General features: G+C 40.7%; 1 protein-coding gene across 5 annotated transcripts in view; it reads left to right on the forward strand.

Moving 5' to 3' along the window:
* Positions 1–11,238: 11,238 nt before the first annotated feature.
* Positions 11,239–22,001, forward strand: part of G2e3 (G2/M-phase specific E3 ubiquitin protein ligase) — a 34,431-nt gene continuing 23,668 nt past the window's right edge. Inside the window, exons 1-4 of one of the 5 annotated variants that reach the window (XM_031356965.1) lie at positions 11,239–11,632; positions 18,053–18,093; positions 20,024–20,121; positions 20,239–20,340. In XM_031356965.1, the coding sequence (XP_031212825.1) occupies positions 18,057–18,093; positions 20,024–20,121; positions 20,239–20,340 (237 nt within the window). In that variant the 5' untranslated portion in view covers positions 11,239–11,632; positions 18,053–18,056. The other 4 variants (XM_031356963.1, XM_031356966.1, XM_031356964.1 and 1 more) reach the window with 4 other exon arrangements.

Below are 22,001 nucleotides of genomic sequence, written 5' to 3' on the forward strand. Positions count from 1 at the left end.
CTATTATTCTATTGTGATTTTTTTTCTGACCTTTGTTGGTTACCTGTTCTGGTGTTATTTATTCCTTGTGTCTTTTGAGAACTTTTCTTCAGACTAAAGTGTTTCTTTATCTGTAGAGCTAACTTAGTGAATACAAATCCTTAAATTTGCTTTTATCACAAAACATTTTTCTTCCTCCTTGAATTAAGGTTTTTCTGGGTTTAGTATTCTGGGCTAGTAACTATGGTCACTCAGAGCTTCTGGACCCTCTGTCCAGGCCTGGTGTTCTTCATTCTAATAGGCTTGTCTTTATATGTGACTTGGTCTTTGTCTTTGCCAGCATTTAATATCCTTTCTTTGTTCTGTACATTTAGTGTCTTGATGATTATATGCTATGTGGAGGTTCTTTTCTGGGTCTATATATTTAGTGTTCTATATGTCTCTGGAACCTTGATAAACATCTTTCTTTAGATCTGGAAGTTTTTCTTCTATGATATTGTTGAAAATATTTTCTGTGCCTTTGATCTGGGTAGGTTTATTCTCCTTCTCCAATACCTACTGCCTTTGGCCTTTTCACAGTATCTCAGATTTCCTGGATGTGTTGTGCCTGGATTTATAAATTTTCCATAGTTTCTTTGACTAAGTGACCCAGTCCTTTTAGTGTCTCAAGACCTTATATTCTCTGATCTTCTTATCCAAATGTTGGCGAGGCTTTCTGCTTGGCTTCTTGTTTGACTTCCTTGAGTTTTTCAATTTAAGTCTTATTTCAATTTGTCTTTTTAACAAAGGTTCCAATTCTTTGTTAAATTCTATTTTCATACCTTACGTATTTTGTTTCACTTAACAATTGTATTTCCATACTCTTCATTCAGTCATTTATTCATATTCTCTTTGAACTCCTTGAATATGTTTATAATTGCTATTTTTGTATCATGTTTCCTCTATAAAGTTTTTATTTCTTTGTTTGGGTTTTACTTGTTTGTTTTGAGACAGGGTTTCTCTGTGTAGCCCTGGCTTTCCTGGAACTCACTCTGTAGACCAGGCTGGCCTCGAACTCAGAGATCCCCTGCCTCTGCCTCCCAAGTGCTGGGACTAAAGGCATGAGCCACCACCGCCCCGGCAAGGATTAAATTTTTAACATCTGAATTCAACTTTCCGTTTGACAATCCCCACAGTTTCTGAAGCCTCTCCTGGAAGCTCAGAGACTATTTCTAAACTCATGGGGTTAACTATATTACAAACTTAAGGAGATTAATGCATTTGATTACCCTTATTCACCAGGTATGAGAGGCAATGTATTTGGTGACTGTATAACAAAACTTTTGACAATTCATGGAAAAATAAGAAAAGTAGTGGTACTGGTTAGCTGCTCTTACCATCTCTGGATAAACTGACAAAGGGTAAGAATGAGCTCTGTGATAAAACTAACCAACTTTTAGCATCTTAGGGTACAGCGAAGGGCAACAATGAACTTAGTGATAAAACAGATGTGTGATGAGAACAGTCTAAGAGTTTCCAAGTGTGCCCTGGAAGAGAATCTTCCCTCCGGCAACCACAGAGCTCAAGTTGTAGAAAATTAAACTGAAGCCCTCATTATTAAGTTGGCTAAGTTACAATGAAAACTCAAGCCCCAGCCTTGGAGGGTGTCAGCAGTTAAAGTAAGAGCATTAACTGATAAAGAATGGGATCCTGTAACACGGGTTGGATATGTGTGTGAAGACCCTGTTGAAGCTGAGAACTATGAACCTTCCTATTCTCAAGGGTTCATCTCACCTGAGGAAGTAGTCTCTGTACCCTAAGTAAGCAGGTTTACTCTCACCACAACCTCCCCCCACACACACACACTCACACACTCACACACTGAAAACTGCCCTTTTCATCTCTGACTAAGGAAATCAATCCTCCATTGTCTGCTAAACCAGCAGCGACTTTCCCTGAAGGAGATGCCAAGCAAGACAATACTGATGTGCCCCAGGGCCCACAAATAGTTGCCTCTAGATCAGTGACCAGACTAAAGGTTGAACAAAATCTTAGGATTTTACTGCTGTGAAAAGACACCGTGACCAAGGCAACTCTTATAAAGACAACATTTAATTGGGGCTGGCTTACAGGTTCAGAGGTTCAGTTCATTATCATTAAGGCAGAAGCATGGCGGCGACCAGGCAGGTATGGTGAAGGAGGAGCTGAGAGTTCTACATCTTCATCTGAAGGCTGCTAGGAGGAAGACTGGCTTCCAGGGAGCTAGGATGAGGGTCTTAAAGCCCACGCATGCCTACAATGACACACTTCGTCCAACAAGGCCACACCTCCTAATTGTGCCACTCCCTGGACCAAGAATATTCAAACCATCACAGATAGAGTTAAATTGATGAGGAGGTATGCTATACTACTAAAGAGCTTAATGAGGTAGCTAAGTTATTCAAGCAGAAGTCTGAGGAATATGTGTTCGAATGGATATTAAGGGTTTAAGATAATAGTGGAAGGAAAGTAAAACAGAATCAAGCCTGAGCTTATTGATTTGAACCCACTGAATGAAGATTCTAGGTTTAGTATGTGTACTGGCCAGTTTTGTGTCCCTGGGCTGGTAGTCCTGGGTTCTATAAGAAAGCAAGCTGAGCAAATGAAGGGAGCAAGCCAGTAAGCAGCACCCTCCATGGCCTTTGCATCAGCTCCTGCCTCCAAGTTCCTGACCTGTGTGAGTTCCTATCCTGACTTCCCTTGCTGATGAACAGTGATGTGGAAGTGTAAGCTGAATAAACCCTTTCCTCCCCAACTTGCTTCTTGGTCATGATGTTTCTGCAGGAATACCCTAACTAAGAAAGTATGGAAGTTTGCACAGTAAAAATGGGTATCAAAAGTTGGTTTGAGCAGGGTGGTGGTGGTGCATGCCTTTAATCCCAGCACTTGGGAGGCAGAGGCAGGCGGATCTATGAATTCAAGGCCAGCCTGGTCTACAGGGTGAGTTCCAGGACAGCCAGGGCTATACAGAGAAACCCTGTTTCGAAAACAAACAAACAAAAAAACCCCAAAAAAACAAAAAACAAAAACAAAACAAAAAAAGGTTGGTTTGAATGGTTGGTTAAAGCGCTTGTCAAACAAGATGCCAGATAACTTTTGGCTTCGTGTTGATGAAGGAATTTTCAGGCTCTGGGAAATTGCAATGCTAGAGTGGGTACACTGTGTAAACCCTAATCCTCTACAATGGGGAGTCCCAGAAGACAAGTCCTTCACTAATCCTTTAAGAGGTAAAATAATTCAAGAGACACCATCACATCTGAAGAGCTTTGCCAGACCGTAGGGTTCTCCCAACTGAGTGAACTGAATGCAATGAGTTTGGTTGGGCCTCAGAATCCAAGAGGCAAGATAGTAGCACCGAGTCACCAAAGGCAAAGTGACAAGAGTTTATTGCAATGGGACACATAGACAACACAGTGTTCATCATGGCCTAACTCATAATGGTCAGCACAGGCAAAAGGACTTTTTTTTTTTTTTAAGATTTATGTCATTTATGTGTATGAGTACACTGTAGCTGTACAGACGGCCATGAGCCATCATGTGTGTGGCTGCTGGGAATTGTGTCCGAGCCAGCTGACAAGAGTGAGGCTGAAGTAGAGAGGGCAACTGAATGAGAACGAGAGGACCACCGCTCTGCTGGCAAATGGCAAAAAGCCTTTAAGAAATCTTTTATAGTAAAGCACAGTGAGGCTAAAAATAGAATCTAACAACAATCATGTAGCACAATTTCTTAGTATTTTCTCACGGTAGGAACATGCTCAATTCCTCATTATCTTACAGTAAATATTTTCCCCATGCCCAGGTGCATTGGGTGAGCTTCCTTGACCCTTGCACGCACAGCTCTCAAGAAGAGCCTTAAATTTCTTCCAAAAATTGGGTTCATGGAGCAGTTATGTCCTCAGCTGCAGGGAGATTATCAGAGAGTATCTCCTCCTTGCCTTTCAGCAGAGGAGCTACCCCTAAAACTTCCCCTTATGGTAAAGAACATTCCCACAGAAATTCAAACTCAGGACCTCTGCCGGCCATCTCGCTCAGCCCCAGCTCGCTCTGTCCCGATCACTCCTGCGTAATTCACTGTAGCTGTCTTCAGATGTACCAGAAGAGGGAGTCAGATATCATTATGGGTGGTTGTGAGCCACCATGTGGATGCTGGGATCTGAACTCAGGACCTTTGGAGGAGCAGTCAGTGCTCTTACCCACTGAACCATCTTGCCAGCCCGGCAAAATGATTTTTATGTTTGCATAACTCATACATACTTTGGAGTATTAGCTAATCAATCATAGTTTTTCCAGGCATGAAATAGATGAGAAGCATACTGCGTTTTTGTTTAATCTATTTAAGTGGAAAGTTTTCAAATGGAAGAAAAGCTACCTTAGATTATGGCAAAAGAGAATTTCAGCCCATGAACCAGTTTGCAGACTGGACCAAATTTATAGACCCAGAAACATTTGAATGAAGGGACAGCCAAGTTCCCCTGAGGAAGGACCTTGGGAAAATAGCTTTCCCAAGTCCCAAGTTTTGAAAGTTAGCTTTTCTCTAGTCCAGAGGTTCTCAACCTTTGACTCTCAAACCCTTTGGGGTTTGCATATCAGAGATCCTGCATATCAGATATTTACATTATGATTCATAAGAGTAGCAAAATTATGGTTAAGTAGTAACACAATATTTAATTGTTGGGGATCACCACAACATGAAGAACCGTAATAAAGGGTGGCAGCCTCAGGAAGGCTGAGAGCCTTGGCTCTAGTCCTTCCCTATAGGAAGGACCTATGGCCTTTTACAGAGGAAGGGAAACAACTAGACTTTCTGGAATCTATTAAATACTGGTTCTAAATTAATGCTGTTCTGGGAGATCCCAAATAACATTGTGGCCCTCCAGTTAAAAGTTAGGACTTACAGAGAAGATTAGTGCAGTTTTGGCTGAAGCCCTACTCACAGTAGGTCCAGTAGGTCCTCAAGTCATCCTGTAGTTATTTTCCCAGTCCCAGAATGTGTAATTGGGATAGACAGAAGTTGTAAGAACTCTCGCATTGGTTTCCTGGCCCTTGAGGTGAGTGTGATTATAATTGGAAAGGCTAAATGGAAGCTTTTAGATATGTTGCCTCTGTCAGAGAAAATAGTGAATTAAAAATGGTATTGCATCCCTGGAGGAATTGCAGGAATATAGTGCCACCATCGAGGACTTGAAAGATTCAGGTGTGGCTTGGTTCCTACCACATCTACTTTTAATTCTTCTATCTGACTGGTAGGGAAGACAGATTGATTGTGGAGAATGACAGTTGACTATTGAAAGCTCAATCAAGTAGTGGCATTAATTGAAGCTGCTGTACCAGGTGGTATTCTTACATGAGCAGATTAACACATCTCCTGGTATGTAGTGTGTGCAGCTAATTCTTTAGCAAATCCCCCTTTTCTTGGTACCTGTCTGTAAGGACCACCAGAAGCAATTTACTTTCAGTTGGCAAGGCCAACAATATATCTTTATACAGTTTTACCTCAAAGATATATTAACTCTCCAGCACTGTGTCATAACTTAAGTTAGAAGGGATCTTGATAGTCTGTCTCTCCCACAAAACACCTCATTGATATTGGTCCACTATATTGATAACATTAGGCTAACTGGACCAAGTGAGCCAGAGATAACAACCACTTTGGACTTATTAGTAATACCTATGGATATTGGAGGATGGTGTGATAGTTTAAAATATACTTGACCCATGGGAACGGCATATTAGGAGGTGTGGCCTTGTTGAAGTGGGTGTGGCCTTGATGGAGGAAGTGCCCCACTAGGGGGTGGGCTGTGAGGTCCTATGCTCAATCTCCACCCTATGCAGAAGGGAGAACCTCCTTCTGGCTATCTGTGGAAGACAATATCCTGCTGCTTCCTTTGGATGAAGATGTGGAACTCTCTCAGCTCCTTCAGTACCATGTCTGCCTGGACACTGCCATGCTTTCCCCCATGATGATACTGGACTGAACCTCTGAAACTGTAAGCCAGCCCCAATGAAATGTTTTCTTTTATAAAGAGTTTATATTTGTCATGGTGTCTCTTCACAGCAATAAAATCCTAACTAAGAAAAGATGGGAAATAAAGCCAATCAAACTTTAAGAGCCTTCTACCTCAGTTAAATTACTAGCAGTGCAGTAGCGGGAGGGAAGACATTCAGAGACATTCATTCCTCCCAAGATGAAGATTAAATTTTTGTACCTAGCCCCTCTCACTAGCAAGAAAGAAGCATGTTTAGTAGGCATTTTTGGATTCTGGAAGCAGCACATTCCTCACTTGGGTGTTTTACATCAACCCATATACCAAGTGACTCAGAAAGCGTCAACTTTGAGTGAGGCCAGGAATGGGAAAAAGATCAACATGTCCAGGCTGCTATGCAGGCATTTCTACCACTTGGGACGGTATGACCCAACAGACCCAATGGCACAGGGGTAATGTCAGTGGCAGAGATGCTACAGCAGGCTCCAAAGGTGACTCATAAAAAAAGATCTTTGGGATTTTGAAGCAAGGCTCTACCATCATTTGCAGACAACCATTCTCCCTTTGAGAGATAGCTATTGGCCTACTTCTGGGCCTCAGTGGAAACTGAACGTTTGACAATGGGTCATTAAGTGACCACTTAACCAGAGCTGTTCATCGTGAGCTAGGTATTATCTGACTCAAGTCATAAAGAGAGCAGTCACAGTAACAATCTATTATCAAATGGAAATGGTATGTATGTGCGTGGGCCCATGTAGGACCTGAAGGCACAACCAAGTTGCATGAAGAAGTTGTCCAGAGACCTATGGTTTCTACTCCTAGTATAAAGCAGTCTACTGATAAATATACATCTATAGACTCATGGGTTGTGACCTATGACTGATTGATTGAGGAAGAGAAGACTAGAACCTGATTTACTGATGGTTCTGCACATTATACAGGCACCACCCAGATGTGGACATCTGGACCCCATCACAACCTCTATCTGGAACAACCCTGAAAGACACTGGTAAAGGGAAAATCTCATAGTGGGCAGACCTTCAGGCCGTATACATAATCATACATTTTATTTTGAAGGAGAAATGTCCAGATTGTGATTGTTCATTGACTCATAGGTTGTAGCCAATGAACTGGCTGATGGTCATGAACTTGGAAAGGACATGATTAGAAAATGGATGAAAAAGGCATCTGGGGTAGATCTCTCCAACTGGGTGAAGGATGTGAGGATTCGTATTTCCCATGTAAATAAGTATTCATCAAAAGGAAACCTCAGCTGAGGAGAAGTTCAATAATCAAATAGACAGAATGACCTGGTTGAAACACAGACAACCTCTTTCCCCAGCCATTCCTATCATTGCCCAGTGGACCCAGGAACAAAGAAGTCATGGTGACAGAAATGAGGGTTATTCATTGGCTGAACAATACTCCACTCATGGAGGCTGATCTTGCTATAGCTGTTGCCGAGTGCCAGATCTGCCAACAAGCCGAAACCAACAATGAGCCCCAGATATGGCACCATTCCCCATAGTGACCAGCCTGTGACCTGGTGGCAGGTTGCCGGCATTGAACCACTTCCTCTGTGGAAAGGGCAATGCGTTGGAGTAGATACTTGTTCTGGTTATAGATTTGCCTTTCCTGCATGTAACGCTTCTGCCAAAATCATCATTCATGAACTTACAGAATGTTTTATCCATTGTTACGGTATTCCACACAGTTTTGCTTCTGACCAAGGAACTCACTTCACTGTCAGAGAATTGAAACAGTGGGCTAACAATCACGGGGGTCTGGTCTTACCATGTTCCCCAGCATCTTTGAGGCAGCCAACATGCAAAAAAGATGGAATGGCCTTTTGAAGACACAGTTCCAGTGTCCTTCAGGTGGTAGCAGCAGGGAGGGGTTGGGGCAAAGTTCTCTAGAAGTCAGTATAAGCTTTGAATCGACATCGTATATATGATATGGTTTCTCCAATAGTCCAGGATACAAGGGCTAGAAATGGGAATAGTTCACTGTCATCCCTCCTTAGTCACTAGGAAACATTTTTTGCTTTCTGTTCTGCTGGCCTAGATGTTTTGGTTCCAGAGCTGGGAATCTTCCTTCCAGGAGCCATAGCAAACATTCCATTGAACTAGAAGCTCAGACTTTTTCCCCCTGGCTACTTTGGACTTCTGCTACCCTTAAGCCAATAGGCTAAGAAAGGAGTAATAGTATTAGGAGGGGTGGTTGATCCAGATTACCACAGGGGGAATTGGACTGCTTCTCCACAATGGAGGTAAGAAGGATTATGTCAGATCCACTTAGGGCATCTCTTGGTGCTACCATGTCCTAGGATTAAAGCCTATGGGAAATTAACCCAGGTAGGATGACAAAAGGCACAGACCTTTCAGAAATGAAGATATGGGTCACTCCTCTAGGAACAGAGCCAAGACCTGCTGAGGTGCTTGCTGAGGGTAGAGAAAATACAGAATGGTTATAGAGGAAGGTAGATGCAAATACCAGCTAAGACTATGTGACCAGCTGAAGAAAAGGAGGATTGTAATTGATTTGAGTGTTTCTGTTGTATTTTGTGAAGAATGAGTTTGTACAATATTTGTGTTTTCTTTTCTCAATTACTTTATCATATGATGTTACATCAATTAGGCATAGTTATGACCTGGTTAAATATATAATATATTTGCAATTGTACATGAAATAGTTATATTATGTTTAGGTGTTACTGTGTCCTGGTTATTGTTTTCTTTTCTTTCTTTTTTTTTTTTTAAGATTTATTTATTTATTATATGTAAGTACACTGTAGCTATCTTCAGATATCCCAGAAGAAGGCATCAGATCTCATTACAGATGGCTGTGAGCCACCATATGGTTGCTGGGATTTGAACTCACAACCTTCAGTAGAGCAGTGGGCGGCGCTCTTTACCACTGAGCCATCTCTCCAGCCCCTGGTTATTGTTTTCATTTGGAAATTAGTTGACAAGGAGTGCGTTTGTGATGACTATTCTTGGTTGTCAACTTCACCTAGAATAATTTAAAGCTCAAAAATGGAGAGCACACCTGTGAGGGATTTCTGCTTAATTTGAAGTAGGAAGATCTACTTCTAATTCAGATCTTTGAGGTAGGAAGACACACCTTCCATTCAGATCTGTAAGGAAGACCTACTCTGGTCCACACTTTCTGCTGTGGCCTAAGGCCACAAAAGAAGGAAGCCTTTGCTCTGTTCCTGCTTGCTTTCAAGTCTATTCCTTTACTGGCATTAGAGGCAGGATTCCAGTGTACACTGAAAACCAATGGAGACATCCAGCCTTAGGGTCCGAACAACAACTGGATTCTAGAGCTTTCCGTTCATAAGCAGCCATTGTTGGATTAATTGGACTTCAGCTTGCAAGTCATTCTAATCCATCACCTTTCTATATAGATTCTTCCTATAAGTTGTTAGTCTAGAGAACCCTGACTAATACAAGGAGTATCCTTGAGGAAATCTGAATGCATTCAACTTTTTGGATATTTGTGTGGGGGTGAGTTTTTTTGTTTTTGTTTTGTTTTGTTTTTTTGATGGTGCCACAGATTAAGCACTAGAAAAGTGCCCTATCACTCTGAGAAACGACACCCTGGTTGGCAGACAGGTAGGGAGCGGGTCCTGGGAAGGTAATATAAAGGTGGCAAAATTTCAAAACAGCAGGCTTCTTCCTCGACATCCTGATTTGAGATAAGAACCTAGCAATTTAAAACAAAAGCCCGGTAGGCTTCCTGCTTCCATCCCCAGGCTCCCTGCTGAGAGACTGGCTCAACTGGTTCAAGGCAGGATCAGGATTGGTTACACCACGGTGGTGGGCTAATTAACCATCCTCACCACCTCCCGTCTACGTGTCTGCTGTGTGTGTGTTTCCTCAATCCCAGGAACTGCCTTTCTTCAATAGCTGATTCTGGCTGCTGCTGTCTCTGGTATTTGCTGTTATGCTCAGAACTTTTCCTATCTTTCGATTCTTTAACTGGCAGAGAAAATGAACCAATCAAGACCTCTTGACTGTATCAACCGAACTACACTGCCTACCACAGAATATTTAACTTTGATTGAGGGTCAGCTTGAGAATTTTTGTTTGTTTGCTTGTTTTTCGAGACAGGGTTTCTCTGTGTAGCCCTGGCTGTCCTGGAACTCACTCTGTAGACCAGGCTGGCCTCGAACTCAGAAATCCACCTGCCTCTGCCTCCCAAGTGCTGAGATTAAAGGCGTGTGCCACCACTGCCTGGCAGATATATCATTCTTAGTGTTTGTTTTCATTTTATTTTTTGTGTTTGGGTGTTTAGCCTGTGTGTATGCACACCACGAGTACTCAGTGCCTGAGGAAACCAGATCCCCTGAAACTCAAGTCCCAGGTTGTGAATCATCTTGTGGGTGCTGTAACTGAACCCAGGACCAATGGAAAAGCAGCTACTGCTCTTTGCTGCTGACCCCATGTCTCCAGACCCTCAATTACTGCTGAATGAACGAAAACAGTCTACCCAACTAAGATACATTCACACATTTACCCTGCCTGCTTCTGTATTCAGAATATATTCCATCCCTAATAATTTTCCTTTAAAAAAATAACGTTGGTAGTATCAAATAGTCTTAATCTGAATATTTAGCTGTTTATAACTTTTAAAAAAAACTCCCCCCTCTTTTGCCCTCCCTATTTACCTATCACACTGCCAGACTTGATTAATTAGTAGTTTGCTGTTCCATCCTGAAACTTTTGTATTGCCACAGGCACACACATACATACTTCCAAAGAAGGGTATTACATAGTCTATTTCAAAATCGAACTTTCAGTATCAGTATATAAAAAAATATATATATCTAAAAAATACCAAACATCATACTTTAATTTGTTTATTGGTAAACATCATTTCCCATTTCCCCACTGTTAAAAACGTTACATCGGTTAAAAATTACTATCTACCTTCGTGTAAGGTATCTAAATTCTAGAAATCCAGCCAAATCTTTCACGTCGTGTTTTGAAAGGTGCTGAGGGAAGCGCAGTTAGGATAAATCAAATTCGAGTCGGTTGTCTGCCTAAAAGACCTAAATCCTTGTGGAAGTTCCTTAAACCTCTGAGAATGTAATCCCCCTTCAGAAACTCCAGACAACTGGGATTAAAAATTTTCATTCTGGCCCTCGCTCAGGGAAACCGACCTCCCAGAGCCAAGCAAGGTTCCTTTCGGGACAATAGAGAACTGTGATGCAAAAGAATTCCTGATGGAAGGCGGCGAGGAGAATTCGCCTCCGCGCGCGTTCTCATTAGCATGGGTAAACCTACTCCCAGCATGTGGCCAGCTGGGGGGTGACTGGTGCACTCCGCAAGTCGCCCGGGAGGTGTAGCACTGGGAGTTGTTTTCCTGGCCCCCGGGCACATGCCTAGCCTTCCCACCCGCAGCCACCGCGCCTACGCTGCCTCCCACCGTCCCCTCTTCCCCGGGGAGGGGCGGAGCAGCCGTGGGTTCCGGGTCGCAAACGGAAGTGCACAAATTTGAATCTGCGAGCCGTTGGATGGGGCTGAGCCGGGTGGGCGTACGGCTGCGCTGCGGTCGACGTGAGCGGTAACGCAGCCACCCGGGGACTTCTGCTCCGCGCCTGGTGAGGACGCGTCCGGGAGGGACGGAGGGTCACGGGCGGCCGGGTAGGTGTGAGCGGCAGGGGCTTCTAACGCGCGCTGGCCGGTGCGGCTAGCCGCTATCGGGCCCCGAAGGAGGGAGGGCTTCACCGAGGGGGTGCTCGTTGTGGCTCCGGAGACCGGACCCTCAACGCTGAGAAATGACAGCCTTGAAATGCCTCGAGGGGATTTAAGCTGAAATCCGAGTATCCTTTGTGTTTAAAAACCGGGGTATTTTTCTTTCACACCTTGACATTTCTTGTGTACCGCAAAAATCTGAGCCCTATTGCTCATTTAAACAGGTTAGAGTAGCAGCGGTGGCTCACAGATGTTAAGTTTGCTAACAATGGGGATAAGGGTCTAGTGTCACCCCCCAACCCGTTCCGTCCCGTCCTCACTTTTCACCCTCTTTCATTCATTAGGTGACTGTGTTATTATTGAGTTATTTTAGAGGAACTCGGTGCCTCAAGAATTGAGTTTTCTTGGAGCGTTTTTGTTCGGGTTTTCTTTTTGTTCATCTTTTATGATGAGCTGGACTCTCACAAAACCCCGAAAAAAAAAGCCATACTTTTTTGAATAGCTTAGATGTGCCACGATACACATAAACTTTCTTCTGAAAGAAGTTCTACATTTTTGCCTTATCGAAAACTGTCAGGTTGCTTGTGTATTTTGTAGGAAAAAAAAAAGATACAGAGATCCCTTTTAAGGTTTTAGCAACTGGATAGTGTGTCGTCAAAATGTATAAATGCTATTTTAAAGTGGTACTTAGTAACATCCAAAGTAAAAATCATTTCTTTATTCTCCTTTATTATGTCTGCTAATGAATGCTGTTTTAAGTATTCACCAAGAAGGGAAAAAATGAAACAGCAAGATCTTTGAAATGAAAGTGTTTTCGGTGAGGGTGCCATAAAGCTAATTGGCTGTCCTTTCCCAAAGAGGGCAGTCAAATCTGCTAATTTCATAAATGGTACCAGCAAGTCACCTGTTAAAGATTTCCTGTATCCTCATATGCTTTTGCTCCCAGTCTCTTCCTTTGCTTTTGTTGTTGTTTTTACCCACACCAGTACGCGTCATACTTCTTTGTATGCATACTCCTGTAAAGGCTTTGTCAGTGCTAATGCCTGTCCTCAAACTTCACAGATTTTAACTTTCTAGAGGGTGGACTTGGATAATTGCCTTTTAGCGGAAAAGTTAGACAATTCTACCAGAGGTTTAAAAACATGGTCTTCCTAGAAAAACCTGGTAAAATTTATTAGTTAAAGACAAACAACTAGAACCAGACTTCTTGCTTAGTAGAATTCCCATTCCTAGTGCCTCTTAGCTGTGTGACCTTGACTAGGGAAGCTGTTTAACCTCCCTGACTGAAGTCTCTTAAGTAATGGAGAGAAAGACTTCCTTGTGTGGTTATTGTGGGAATTCAAGGAACTATTAAATGTATATGAAGCATGGTTCGTGTATACAGATGTATAAATATAGCTACTAACCATGGTACAACCATAGCATGCATTTTCATTAACCTTTACAGTGTATATGAGATAAATACAGTTTTCATAAGTAAACAAACTAGTATCTAGTCATTTGTTCTTATATAACTGAGAAAAGCAAAGATCAGAAACTAGATTTAACTTGAAAAATTAGTTTATGTGATTGTGTGTGTGTGTGTGTATGCATGCATGCATGCATGTATGCATGCTTTATGGTCAGAGGCATTGTGGTCCAATATGTAGGGACCAAGGGAACCTGTTTCCTGGGGATTGTCACTTGTGAGAGCTTTTTCCTTCTACCCTGTTGGTTTCTGGAATCAAATGCAAATTTTCAGGCTTGGTGGCAGGTCCCTTCACCAGCTGAGCCATCTTACTGTCCTAAAATAAAACATTTTGCAAGTAATACTTTCTGTCTCATTCTTATGTCTCCAGCTGCTGCTATTTGTAAAAATTTGAAAGGGTTTTACCATTTTATTCAATATGTGATTCAAATCTCAGCTTCTTTTTTTTTTGTTTGTTTTGTTTTTTTGAGACAGGGTTTCTCTGTATAGCCCTGGCTGTCCTGGAGCTCACTCTGTAGACCAGGCTGGCCTCGAACTCAGAAATCCTCCTGCCTCTGCCTCCCAAGTCCTGGGACTAAAGGCGTGCGCCACCACGCCCGTCAAAATCTCAGCTTCTTTAAAAAAAAAAAAAGTCCTTGCAGCTGGCTGCGGACAGTCTGCCTCCAAACTCAAGTGATATACACAAATGTGAGAAATAAATACTGAAATAACCCCTGAAGAAAGTTCATATAAGAGAGACCAATATTTGTTCATATTCATGACATTAGCTATTTTATACACGTTTTCTCACTTAAGCCTGATAACATTTTTTATTATCACTATATTAAAATAAACTGGGGTACCAAAACCATTTAATAACTTTTAAAGTGTATTTTTATGTTTGATGCTATTGTGGAAATGAATACACAGTATAATGAATGAATATATGAGAACTACAAAGCAGAACAATTTGCTGTTCATTTTACTTAGAACTGAAGATCTTACTATCTTACCTACATTCTTTTCTGTAAAAAAAAAAACCCTGTCCAGTAATGCTGGGCCATCCTAAAGCCTGGGTGATCTGCAAACTAGAGTCTACCATCAGATACTCCTGCTGAGAAAATGGTACACCTTTTTGAATTAAGCTTGTATACTTATACTTAACACAAGGCTAGAATTAGATCTTTCACATGACTTCTTCTTGAGTTTTGGAGTTGGAGTACTACAAGATTTTGGAATCCAAGCTGCAGAGGTCTTTTTTTTTTTAAATAAATAATTTATTTATTTATTTAGTATATATAAGTACACTGTAGCTGTCTTCAGACACACCAGAAGGGGGCATCAGATCTCATTAGGGGTGGTTATGAGCCACCATGTGGTTGCTGGGATTTGAACTCAGGACCTTCGTCAGTGAGTGCTCTTATCTACTGAGCCATCTCGCCAGCCCTGCAGAGATCTTTTTGTATGTTAGGATGACACTAGAATCATGAACAGTGGGTGTAGTGATCCAGTACGTAGACTCAACGAACCTGTTATCTGGGGATTGCTTATATATAAAAATCAGTATACATTGGCAGCACATTTAGTTTTCTTTTTAATTTAAAGAGATATCACTGACATAAAATTCATCTGGTAATTCAGTTTGTAAGCAGTACATGTAATCTATCTTAGGGGTACAATTAAATGCATTTTAGTGATGATATTCTGTTGTACAGATGTGCTGGAGTGTTTAAATCCATTCATCTCTTAATGCATATTTGGATCACTTGTGGGATTTTAGCCATCACAGAAAAACTACTTGGACATTTGTGTGCAGTGAATATGCTTTCATCCAGTGTACGGTAGAAATAGTTGTACATATAACATTTTCGAGGTAAGATTCATATGAAATTAACCATTGTAAATATACTGTTCACTGACAGTACATTTGTAATGTAAAGCCATCACCTCTGCCTAATTGAAGAAAAAAAGTCACAGCAGAAGAGGTAGCTCAAGTTTTCAGCTGTCCCTAAGGAGCCTCCTACTTCATAGATGACTGATTTAATGTCTCCCCTTTTTCACCTCATTATTTTAATTTTTGATTTCCACTATGGCTACTTTGGCTAAGAGTGTCAGTCATATTTCAAATCAAATAATTTCTTGAGTCTTTCTTGTGTTCATTTTGTAACTCTTGTATTAATTTTGTTCTGTCTCTTACTTCTGGCTGCTGCTTTGGCACTTGGTCTCTGGTTTTCTAAGTCTTTGAAGTGCATCATTGAGTTCTCTCTGGTTTTAATAAAGTAAGCGTGCATAGCCATGAACTTTCCTCTGCTTTTACTGTTTTTTTTTTAGGGACTAGAAACTCCCCCAGGTCTCAAGCCACTGAGCTTAAAGCCAACCCTGCTTTTATTGTTTCTTAAAGGCGCCGATAATTTTTTTCACTTGATTGTTAATTTTTTAATGTAAATTTTTAAGTTTTTTCAAATTCATCTATGATCTTTTTAATTTAAAGAGATATCACTGTTTATGGGTATATTACTACATTTTACAATTTATGATTTCTGTTGATTTCTAGTCTTATGATCCCATACAAATACAAGAAATTATTTTTTGTGGGTTTTGGCACTCTTTCAGTCTTTCCTAAGCATAATCTGTTATTTGCTATACTCAACAAATTAAAGAAGCTAATTGTTCACTACCTTACTCTGAAACCCTCACAAATTTCTCTTTCTTTTAAAGCTTTGTTAATATATATGAATGGTTTGCCTGCATGTATGTTTGTGTGCCTCATGAATGCCTGGTGCCTATAGAGGTCAAAAGAAGACATTGGATTACCTGGAACTGGAGTTAGAGATTGTGGTAAGCTACCATGTGAGTGTTAGGAACTAAATTTGGGGTCTTTGGCCCTTAACTGTTCAGCCATCTCTCCATCCGTCTAGTAAATCTTAACTCATGTAAATGATTTTCTTGTTTGCTTTTTCTAGAAATGTATTTTTAGTTTTTGAGACAGGATCTCACTATTGCAGTCTTGGCTTGCTTGAAGCTCACTATGTAGATGAGTCTAGTCATGAACTCACAGAAATTCCCCTGCCTTTCTTTACCTCTTGAGAGTGCTGGTACTAAAGATGTCCACCACCATGCTCAGGCAGGATGTACTTTTAGAATTTACATATTAGATCTGTGATCCAGTTTTTGGTTTCCGATATATTTCTGAATCTGTTTGAATCCTTTATTCAACTGTTTTGTTGTGGCTTCTACTTTTGTTAATTTTTTCTGGTGTTAGGAATCAAACCCAGGGCTCCCTGCACACTAGACATGCCTTATAGCAGGGCTATCTATGCCTTAGCTCCCTGTTTTGTTTCTTACTCTGCTGCCTTTACTGAGTTCTGGTTTTTTTTTTTTTTTTAAGCTTTATTTATTTTATGTATGAGTATACTGTAGCTGTATAGATGAATGTGAGCCATCATGTGGTTGCTGGGATTTGAACTCAGGACCTCTGGTAGAGCAGCCAGTGCTCTTAACCACTGAGCCATCTCTCCAGCCCCTGAGTTGTGTTCTTTATGAACCATGAATGTAATCCTTTGTCATATACATTCTGCCAATTTTTTTCCTTACGTATCTTTCCATTTTCTTAACTTGGAAAATTCATCCTTTACCAGGATCAAAACTAGTTTTTCTTTTAGAACATTACTGTTTTTGATGTAGTTTTTCTGTATGGAAGTCGGTGTTTATTTTTTCCTCCCAAACAAGAAGTCAGTTATTTCTATAGTATTATTGCATAGATTATCAGTTCTGGAGCTTAATTACCATGCTGTCTTTGTTGGGTAGCCATTAGCCAGAGTAGGAGGGAATTCAGCTTACTTTGTTATATTACCCATCTATTAACACTCTAAATCACCTCGGAAACTTGGTTTAAAATAAAACAAAAGTCATCGTGCTCTCTGGATCAAGAATTAGGGACCACCTCAGGGCCTCCCTGAAGTTACCTCAGACTCTGTCACCAGAAGTCTAAGACAGATATGCAGCGTGTGCTTATGTCATAAAGCTCCTGTCTAAAGTAGGGACCTGCATTCCATACTGAGCGACCTCTTCATGAAGCACCTTGGAAGTTCTTCTTATTTGGTAACAAGCTTCTAGACAAGACAAGAGAGCAAGGAGGAAGTGACTGACTTTTACCACATGGCAGTACATAAGTGGTTTTACCACTGCTGAGCAGGACAGTTGGCAAGTGTGCCAGGCACAATAGAAACTCATCAAGTAGTACTGTATAGGGTCCTAACGCAGGAGCCACATCGTGACTCACAGGATGCCAGGTTTCCCTTCCTAAACAGTGAACAGGTTTTCAAATTAAATACAAAGTGCTTTGTTTTACACAGGAGTTGTAGTTCTGGACAAACATGGTCCTAACAAAGCAAAAGGAAGGGGAGAAAAAAAATGTTTAATGGGTATTAGTTTAATATTTATTCAGAAACTTAAGAGTCCAGGCAGTTCTTTGTTGTGTAGGACTTTGTGGTGCATTGCAGGGCATCCTAGTGCCTAGTATTTAAGTGTTTTTTGTTTTTTTTGTTTTTTGTTTTTTCAAGACAGGGTTTCTCTGTGTAGCCCTGGCTGTCCTGGAACTCACTCTGTAGATCAGGCTGGCCTTGAACTCAGAAATCTGCCTGTCTCTGCCTCCCAAGTGCTGGGACTAAAGGCGTGCGCCACCACTGCCCGGTCTAGTATTTAAGTGTTTTAATATCTTCAAATATCTCTTTCCAGTATCTTCAAATCTGCCACTCTACTTGAACTATTACTTGTTCAAAAGTGAGGAAGTTGCCTACTGTAGTATAGTATGAAATGATTATATATTATTTGATTATAGTCATATACTGACTGAATTTAATAAAATGGCTAATTTTGAGATTTTTGAAATTAAGATATCAATATGCTTTTATTTTTCCTAGTAAAATGAATGAAAATAAACCTGATAATTCACAAAGTCTTGGTAAGTAACTGAATTTAAGATATTTTTATTATAATAAAATCCATTTAGAATGCTATCCAGCCAGTAAGAATGAGTACTCAGATGCATGGTTAGTTAATGCGTTCTATTAAATTATAATGATTATGTTCACTTCTACAAACTAGAAGACATTCTGTCAAATTGATTTTTCTATATTTTATGATTTATCAGATATACTTTGAATATACTAGTTAATTTTTGATGGTTCTCCCTCTGATAAATGAGGACAAAATAAGCAGTAGACAAAAGTCTTAACATGAAAAGGAAGGTTTCTAAGTTTACAATTTTCCCTGTTGATGCATAGCTGTTTCATAAACAGAATCTGTTGACTTGCTACCATGAATGATGAGGATCTAAATTATTACTGTATATTGCATACACTACTCCTCCACTTAGGCTCTGTGGGGCTTTTATTGATTTGAGATGATCTCACCATTTTTTTTCTGACTAGCAAATGTAATGTGCTCACTATGTAGACCAGGCCAGCCTTGAACTCACAGAAATCCACCTCATTCTCCCTCACTTATGCTGGGATCAAAGGTGTGTGTCACCATGCCTATTGTGCCTAGCTCTTTTTTTTTTTTTGAGATCAGATCTCATTGAATCTTGAGCGCCTCCATTTGGCTCAACTGGCTAGGAGAGGGTCCAAGTGTGTGGCCCCTTGGCACAGGAATTGGAGACATGCACTGTTGAGTCTACCTTTTTATAGGCGCTACAGATTCAAACTCAGGTCCTCATGCTTGTGTGATAATGTCAACTACCTTAATATTCTCTTGACAATCATTTTTATTGTATCTGTTGACTCTATTTTGAATAAGGAACTTGTTTTGTTATGCCTCCTGATTATATCAGCAATGCCAGGAGTTGGGAAATGTTGATGACTTATATAATATTGTTGTACATTTGCTGAATGAATTCTTACTCCAACTTACTTAAATTTCCCTCCAGGTTAATGCCTTTAGTCTTTACTTATGTCAGTGTGCTTAATAGATACCAGTATTTGCTGTAGTAAAAGGTAGTTTTAACAGTAAATATAATGAATTAGAACAGTTTTAATGAATTTTAACTAGTCTCATACAAAAATTAAAAAGTAGTCTGTTAAAAAGATAAATACTTGAACTGGAGTATCTTTGCCTTCAGGGCTTTTTATTGATTCAGGGTCTTCTTAAAGTATTGGGTATGGATGCACCTCAAGGTCCTCCAGCAGCCTGAGTTCGTTTTTCTTCTATTTTTATGAACTTGGCCTAGGGATGCACACAAGACCCCTGTGCACTTCAATACATGTGTGAGCTTTTTAAAATTCTTACTCCCATATGGATCCATTCTTCCCAACTTTTATACCAGTTTTTTTTTTTTTTTTTGGCCTATCAGCCGCTTGCCCTAGACTTTTACAGCCTCTGTTTGTGTTTAACCCTAAGAGAATTCTGTTTCTGGTAAAACAAGCAGGCATTTGACTTCATCCCTTAGGGAGTTACTGCATAGGTGAAAGCATGACCACATTTATGTGGGAATGAGGTCTGTGTTACTTCCCTTCAGACTAGCAGTCTGTTACCATAGATGTGAACCAGTGAAGGCCATCCAGACAGAACTGAGCTGGGGATGTACAGCAGCTGATAAAGTACTGGTCCTGCTGGTGGGAATGCTTGAGTTCCTATCTCCAGAACTCACGGAAAGTTGGGCCTGGTAGCACATGGCTGTAATCATAGTATTCTGGATGTGAGCTGTAGACTCAACACTCCTGGGAAGCTCATGAGTCAGCTAGGAAAAGGGCGTACTGAAACACCCGAGGTGTCTTCTCGCCTCCATATGTGTCCCATGGCCACTGTTCACACATGTATGCTTGTGCACACTTCAGAGAAGCACTACTTCTGTAAATTATTTTGTAATTCTAAATTTACTTTTTTGCTACTAGCCTGTGTTTTCTGCCGAAAAAGTGACGACTGTCCCAATAAATACGGAGAAAAGAAAACGTGTGAAAAATGGAATTTCAGTGTCCACTACTACTGCTTGGTAAGTCAGGTGGTGTGAGTTGCCTCTTAATTGGTCATGAAAAATAGTAATGAATATATTTGTTAAATCTGACCTGTTTTCTTGGAATGTATTTTCTAACTGAGAGTATATCCATAGTTAATGTCAAGTGGGATTTGGCAGAGAGGTAAAGAAGAAGAAGGAGTCTATGGCTTCCTCATAGAAGACATCAGGAAGGAAGTCAACAGAGCTTCCAAACTGGTAAGTACCTGTTGATTCAGTTCGCTGAGAGCCACAGGTGCAGCTCCAGCTTCTGTCAGTCCCTGGTCTAGAAATTCATGACTATAGTGTCTTATTCTAATGGATATTTTTACCAAATATGTTAAGCTTTAGTAAACATTATTATATTTTTAAGTAAAGAAGAGTTTAACTGACACTGAAAAAGAAATTATCAGGAGGGAACTTCTGTTATTTCACTCACTTTCGGTTTGATTTAGTTTTAGTTTTGGAAGTTGGCCTACAAGCTTTGTTCTTAATCTCTTTCTCCCCAACCCTTTCTCCACTTTCATTTATTCCATTAAAATTTATTATTGATGGGTTGAGGATTTAGTTCAATGGTAGAGTGCTTGCTAGCACAAGGCCTTGGATTCGGTCCTCAGCTCTGAAAAAAAAAAAAGCAAAAAACCAAAGCCAAAACCAAAACAAAAAAAATTATTATTGGCATGTGTTAATTATACATACTAATGAGTTACCTAATTTTAATATATACATGTGCCTAAAGATAGACAGATGGAATATATTTGTATTGTATTTGCCTCCATTACTTCTTACTCCTGTGGATTTCTTTCACCTAGTTTACTTTTTCTTACCTAGTTCATGTTCTATTTGTTTGTTTTTTGTTTTTTCGAGCCAGGGTTTCTCTGTGTAGCCCTGGCTGTCCTGGAACTCACTCTGTAGACCAGGCTGGCCTTGAACTCAGAAATCCTCCTGCCTCTGCCTCCCAAGTGCTGGGACTAAAGGCGTGCACCACCACTGCCCAGCTACATTCATGTTCTTACTCATAGTTTTGATGACCTAAGTTTTATTAAGAGCACATAAAGCGTTCCTGCCTGAACATTTATTGACAGGAGCATGGGCATTAATTTCCTGTAGATTTTCAGAAAGGTATGACGCCTCTTTACCCCAACTTCCTAGCTGCTGTCATCTGCCTAAACAACTCAGAGGCAGCAGAGAGACCTATGAACTCTTCACAAGATAGGATGCTGATAGGCCAATCTTGTAGTGTTTTGGTGCTGGTAAACACAACTGCTGTGAGGGTGGGGGCAAGAACAATGCCCTAGTCCAAAGGCACCCTTCCCCTGCCTCCTCCCTCTGCTTCTTCTATCCTGTGTTCTGGGATATCCTCTGGGCCTGGGAGAGGGTAAGGATTAAACACTTAATGTCCCTTAGTAAGAGTTTCACCTTCTCTGGAGAGAAAAGGATTTATTTGGCTTACACTTCCACATCACTGTTCTTTAAAGGAAGTTAGTACAGGAATTCAAACAGGGACATGAGGGCAGGGGCTAAAAATGCAGGGGCTTACTGATTTGCTCCTTATGGCTTGCCCAAGCCTGCTTTTTTTGTTGTTGTTGTTGTTGTTCAGCATCACCAGCCCAGGGGTGGCTCCACCTACAGTGGGCCTTCCCAGTCAGTCACTAATTAAGAAAATGCCCCTCAGGTTTGTTGACAGCTGGATCTTATGGAGGCATTTTCTCAAAAGGAGGGAACCTTTAGCTTGGGTCAAGTTGACAAAACTAGCCAGCCCAGTTCCCCTCCCATCCCCCTTTCCTCTCTTTTTCTCTCAATTTTAGGATTTGTTAAACTTGCTACAATATCTATTTTGAGTTTGGCTTGTTTTGTTTAATGCGAGTTTCCATTTCCAT

Source organism: Mastomys coucha, unplaced genomic scaffold (genome assembly GCF_008632895.1).
Source record: "Mastomys coucha isolate ucsf_1 unplaced genomic scaffold, UCSF_Mcou_1 pScaffold6, whole genome shotgun sequence".
Classification (NCBI taxonomy): Eukaryota; Metazoa; Chordata; class Mammalia; order Rodentia; family Muridae; genus Mastomys; species Mastomys coucha.